The sequence below is a fragment of the Gavialis gangeticus genome, unplaced genomic scaffold (genome assembly GCF_001723915.1).
Source record: "Gavialis gangeticus isolate Ggan-Ray unplaced genomic scaffold, GavGan_comp1, whole genome shotgun sequence".
NCBI lineage: Eukaryota > Metazoa > Chordata > Crocodylia > Gavialidae > Gavialis > Gavialis gangeticus.
Window position 1 is genome coordinate 121,945 of NW_017728968.1, and position 5,736 is coordinate 127,680.

The 5,736-nt window shown below is 64.9% G+C and overlaps 1 protein-coding gene across 1 annotated transcript in view; it reads left to right on the forward strand.

Moving 5' to 3' along the window:
* Nucleotides 1-5,736, forward strand: part of LOC109288796 (occludin-like) — a 14,838-nt gene that overhangs the window by 2,016 nt on the left and 7,086 nt on the right. The window contains exons 3-7 of the mRNA XM_019504555.1: nucleotides 1,083-1,241; nucleotides 3,392-3,549; nucleotides 3,978-4,187; nucleotides 4,392-4,563; nucleotides 5,177-5,218. Coding sequence (XP_019360100.1) covers nucleotides 1,083-1,241; nucleotides 3,392-3,549; nucleotides 3,978-4,187; nucleotides 4,392-4,563; nucleotides 5,177-5,218 — 741 coding nt within the window. The remainder of the gene's footprint in view (nucleotides 1-1,082; nucleotides 1,242-3,391; nucleotides 3,550-3,977; nucleotides 4,188-4,391; nucleotides 4,564-5,176; nucleotides 5,219-5,736) is intronic.

Genomic DNA, 5,736 nt, shown 5'->3' on the forward strand with positions numbered 1-5,736 from the left:
GCCCCCCCCCCCCCCCCCCCCCCCAACTATTTATTTAGCTTGAGATTTTTGACCCCTGGGGTTGAGATTTCCCTGGTTCTCCCTGTTTCTCTCTCTCTGTCTGGGTCACTGATTTCCCTTTATCCCTTCCTGGTGCATCCATCTATGTCATCCCCTGTATTTGCATCTGCCGGGAGCCGGTTTCGGAGCCGGGGAGAGAGGAGCGGCACAGGCGGCAGGATAAAAAAAACAAGCCAGGCTTTCTGGAGCCAGTTTCGGTCGGTGGGGAGGCAGAGAAACAATCAGACCAGGTGGGTGGGGCGGCTGGCACCGCCCCGCGCCCAGCAGGATCGGCTGGCCCCGCCGCATTCCTGAGCCAGGAGGAGCTGGGTCCTTTGCTGGTGCCCAGGCAGGGCCAGGGCCAGGGGGACCCATGCGGGGGCTTCCCCAGAGCCCCTTGCATTTACTCGTCCTTGCTGGGAACCCTGGGTAATCACCCTTGCATGCACGTGCATGCACACTTGCAGCAGGAGCAAGCTGTGTGTTTTTCGGCTGCTCTCTGCCACGTCATCTTAGGGTGGCCAGCGGGTTTAGTGTGTCACCGGGACCTGTGGGTTCTTTTCCTGTCTCTGTAGGACTTTGGGCGCACGCACACCTCTGTGCCTCAGTTTCCCCACACGTAGAACAAGCGACTCCCAGCTGCCTTGGGGGGACATCACGGCTATTTTGTGTCATGGCGCAGGCCCTCGGCCCAGATGCCTCGAAGCTGGGCTTGTTGCTGACCTCTGAGAGGGAAGCGGCACAAGTGGGTGTTTCCCAGGGGTCTGGGCAGCCCCCGTGGCCCCACCCCCCGGCTGTTCATTGAGTCGTGTTTGAAGTCATGGCCGTTTGGCCCCTCCATATGGACTGGAGCAGGTTCTCCGGCTGTATTAGGTGTGTGTGCCTGGTCCTTTGAGCAGAGGACAACAACCTACTGCTGCTAGCATGTCATGGAGCTCCTCCCTTAGCTCCCTGGGAGCGGCCTGGCTTTGGCCCCTGCTGGTGGCGGGGGTCGGGGCATAGATCCCCCAGCTAATGGAGGGGGGTTCCCTGCTGTCTTTCAGGCTATCGCTATCGTCTGTGGGTTCCTCATCGTCATTATCCTCTGCGTCATCTGTGTCTTCGCTCACAAGACCCGCAGCAAGATCTGGCAGTATGGGAAGCCGAACATCTACTGGGACAAGCCGCTGGCCATGCAGGAGGGCCCCAATGTGGAGGAGTGGGTGAGTCCCAGCCAGCAGAGAAGCAGTTAAAAGCATGGGCACGCAGGTCGTCCTCACTAGGCTCTGGCGTCAACATCTCCTCGCAGCTTCGGGGGGTTTCAGGTTGGCTGAGGGATCTGGTTCCTGTTGTAGGGTGACCTGGGCAAGCCTAGAGCATGCACACGCAAGCTGTTTGCTGCCGGGTAAGGAGGGGAAGGGGGCTAGCACTAAATCCTGCAGTGGTTGTCTGTGTGCCCGCTCTTGACCCGTTGCAGGCGGGCGCCAAGCTGGGCTGCGGAGGAAGGCTGTCGAGGGCAGGGCCGGGCCAGTCAACCTGGTCGGGTCAGGTGGGCCTGGCACCCAGTTCCCTGCTCTGCTCTTGGCCTGCCCTGTGCGCAGGTGTTTGCTTTGCACACGGCCGGTTTCGGTCTGGTCAATGATTAACCCGCAGCGCTTTCCCTGCCCGGCGGAGCTGGCTGCGTCACGTGGCCGGGGCCGGCCGTGGTGCAGGTGACGCCAGGCTGGGGGGTTTGCAGGCAGCTGAAAGGGGCAGCACCATGAAGCCATTTCCCCCCAGTGTGAGGCCTCGGTGCCAAGGTCTGGTGACCTTCCCCGTGGGACCCTGCTCCTAGCACCCACATCACTGGCCTGGGGGAGTCTGGAGCATCCCTGAGCCACCCGTGGTGCAAACAGAGCTGGGGAAGCTCCTGGGAAGGGCATGGTCCCCTTCCAGCCCCAGGCTCTGTCCTTAGCACCCAGGAGATGAACATGCGGCCAGCACATCCTGTCCCCTGTTTATCGCCCGGGCTGCGATAAACGGGCGACCTTCGACAGGGCGTCAACGCTGGCGTGTGGGCACGGCAAGTGCCGCTCAAGGGCGGCTTGTCTTCCAAGAGCCGCGGGACCTGGGGGTGTGGGCGGTGGGACCAGCCTAGGGGCCCAGCTGGAGCAGGGGTCAGGAGCTGGCTCCAGGTCATGCCGCTGGGCAGGGAGAAGTGAGCGCTGGTCCCAGGCCCCAGCACCCTCCATCCCGGCTCTCCGAGGACATGGAAGGAGGAGCGCTGCCGCTCCCATTCCCAGCACGGGGCTGCTCTTGGCAGGCCACAAAGGGCCAGCAAGGAAGGAAGGAAGCAGTGGGGGGACATCCGAGCCTTTAAAATCCCTTGGCCTCCTCAGGGCGAGACGTGACCGCGGCCAGACCCAGCCCCATGCACATCCCATTGCAGCCCCCGGCGCCTTTCCGGTGGGGCTAGGAAATGCCTTTGGTGGGAGATGGGACCAGCGGCTGCAGGGTGCTTGTGCAGGAGGACGAGGACGTGTCCCTGGGGCTGGGCTGGGCTGGGTCAGACCTGCCCCGTCCCTGCCCTGTGCCCAGGAGTGCCCCCTCCCCATCCCCTGCTGCCTCCCAAGCAGGGCCATTAGCAGAGGCATCCTTCACCCTTCCCCGCTTCACGCCTGGCGCAGCAGAAAAGGGGGGGGCTGGGGTGCGGTCAGAGCCATGGACCCCCAGGCTCCGGGCTGGGGTCTCTTACTTCCCCCAGAGCGGCCACGGGCCCCTCTCCCTTCTGTCTCGCAGCAGCGAGGTCCCAAAGTGGGAAAGGGTGGCTGAGAGACTGGGCTGGGGGGAGCTCGGCTGGAGCTGGGCAGGCCACATGGCTGCCCCGAGCCTCAGTTTCCCCATCCATGGATCAACCCGGCTGCCCAGCATGTGGCATGGTCCGCGCTGCAGCCGTGCCCAGAGGAGCGGTGCCAGCTCCCCCTTGGCCCCCTCCGCAGGGTGGGGCAGTTTCGGTGGCAGGGGCTGTTTGCCCAGGGGGTGTGTGAGCTTATCACGCCTCTGCCCAGCCTGATAAAAGGGCTCTCGGTGGGGAAGTGCCTTTGTGTGCCCGGCTCCTGCGGGCATGGGGCATGTACTAGGCGCCCGGGCCCCTCTTCTCCCACTGCTGTGTGCACAGCAGGGCGGGGTGGGCCAGCGACCCTGCACCCCCACCCCCTTGGGCCCAGCCCTGGATTCCCTGCTACCTACCACCCCTCTGAGCTGCCAGGTACCCCAGCTAGTCCACCCCCCCAGCTCCCTCGGGCAGAGGTGGCATTGCTTCCCCTGGTCCCAGAGGCTGCCCCAGGTCTCGGCCAGGCATGGACTGAGCCTCCCACCCCTCGCCGCTTCCCAGGTGAAGAATGTCGCCAATGGCACCAGCACCCACGACGAGACGGCCACGCTGGCCTACTCCGAAAAGCCGACCAGCCCCGTGCACGCCATGCCCAGCGCCTACATCTACCCGCCCCCGCCGAGCACCTACTACGCCCCTGAGAGCTGCCACATCACCAGGTGGGCTGCCTGGCACGGGGGCCTGGGTCCGAATCCTTCCCCCACCCTGTCCCACGGGCAGATGTGCCCTGATGCAGCTGGGGTGCGTCGCTCAGGGGCCCTGTCTTGGTGGATAACAACCCCAGTACTCTTTCCTGTCATGGCAGGGGGTCGGACTCGATCTGCTCAGGTCCCTTCTGACCCTAGAAACTATGAAACTATGAGGCACTAGGGAGGCTGCGGGGCCAGCACCCGGGGCTGGGGTCCGGAGAGTTGGGTTTGGGATGCGGGGGCCACAGGCTGCAGGCCCCGAGCTGGGCTTCCTGGTCTCACTCCAGCCTTGCTATGCTGCCACCCACTAATGTGGGGGGCTTGCACCCAGGTCGGGACCTCCTGCTTGGTGGGGTGGGGTTGGAGGATCTAGCCTGACCCGTGGCTTCCCCCGGTAGCTCCCCTGCCCCCGTGAGCGAGGGCCAGCCGGCTACAACGTTTAGCACCAGCACGCTGGAGGAGAAGGGGCGGGAGAGCACCAGCCGACCATCTGCCCGGCGGGGCCGGCGCCGCAGACGCAACCCCGAGCTGGACGAGTCGCAGTACGAGACGGACTACACCACGGCCATGGAGTCCAGCGACGAGCGCGACAAGGACGAGTGGGGCAGGTGAGTGGGGTGGCTGGCCGCCGTGCGGGCTCCATCCTTCCCTCCCTGGGCCACGGGGACCCACTGGCCTGGGGGAGGTCTTGTCTGCCCGAAGTTGGGGGCACCTTGGGCCTGATGATCCCACAGCTGTGCCCTGCTGGGGGCAAAGTGCCACGTGCTCGAGCTTCAGCGTCCGACGTGTCTTTGTCTCCCCTCCCCGGGCAGCGTGTACCCCCCGATCACCTCGGACGGTGCCCGGCAGGAGTACAAGCAAGTGTTTGATGTGGACCTCAAGCACTACAAGCAGCTGTGCGCCGAGATGGACAACATCAACGACCAGCTGAACCAGCTCAGCAAGCAGCTGGACAGCCTCTCGGAGGACAGCCCCCAGTACCAGGTACCAGGCCAGACCAGGGTTTCCAGGAGGCCCTGAGGTACAGTGTGCTCCGGGGTGGATTAGCTACAGGGAATACCTTGGGGCTGGGACTGCAGCACCTGCAGGGACCAACCTTGCTCCTGCTCCCTGCGTGGACCAACAGCGTACGCACAGGGAGGGCGTTGCGCCCATTTTAGAGCTGCAAGACTGAGGCCTGAAGAGAGGCCGCGCCATGCCTGGGGGAGCTGGCAGCAGAGCCAGGAGCTGAACTGGGCTCCCAGGCCAGTGCCTTCCCAGCCCCCTCCCCAAGCCATGAGCAGACCGTGCTGCCCCCGGGGGACTCGGGCCTGACCCGTGCCAGGGGAGAGCGCTGCAGCAGGCACCCGCACTGGGAGCCCCTCATGGCTCGGGGTCTGTATCAGCCCTGGGTGGGTCTGCTTCGGGGCCCAATCCTGCTCCTGTGGACGCCGAAGGGGATTTGCTGGTGCCTGTGCCCCAGCCCGTGCGCACGTCCGCAGGCGGCGCTGTGCTGTGCCAGGGCCGTGGGTATGGGTGCGGAAGCCGGGGTGGGCTTCTGCCTGCGGCAGCTCCGTGGCCCAGCGTGTGACGTGTCCCTCCCGCGTGTCTCCCGCAGGGCGTTGCTGAGGAGTACAACCGGCTGAAGGACTTGAAGCGGGTGAGCTCCCCCGGTCTGCTGGCTCCCCCGGTCTTCCTGTCTCTGCTCTGCCCTAGGGTTGGGTGGTGTCCCATAGCCCAGCAGGGGCCACGCTCTTGGGCAGGCCTGCTACAGATTAGCCCTGCTCCCCCCGAGTGCCACTCTGATCCCCTTCCTCCACCCAGTCCTTTGCTCTGCTTTCCGCTCCCTGCTCTGTTTGCTGCTATGCTGCTTGTCCCCTTTCCTCTCTGCCCCATGCCCCACACAGGGGCTGCCCTTGGGGCCCCCCCAATTGTAGCCGGTGCCGTTGGGTGCACAGCCATTCACCTTAATGAGCTCTAGGATGTGATCCCACAAGCAGCCATGGTGGAGCGGAGGGCCCTCAGCAGGACATATCCGCATGCCTGCTTTTTACCCCGTGGCAAGTGGCAGCTAAAGCCCGGGCGTCTGCCCCTCCTCCCCCACAGGCTGCGGTGCAGCTTCCAGTTACCCAGGAGCAGCTGCGTGCATACGGGCCGTGGCATGGAGCAGCCCATGCT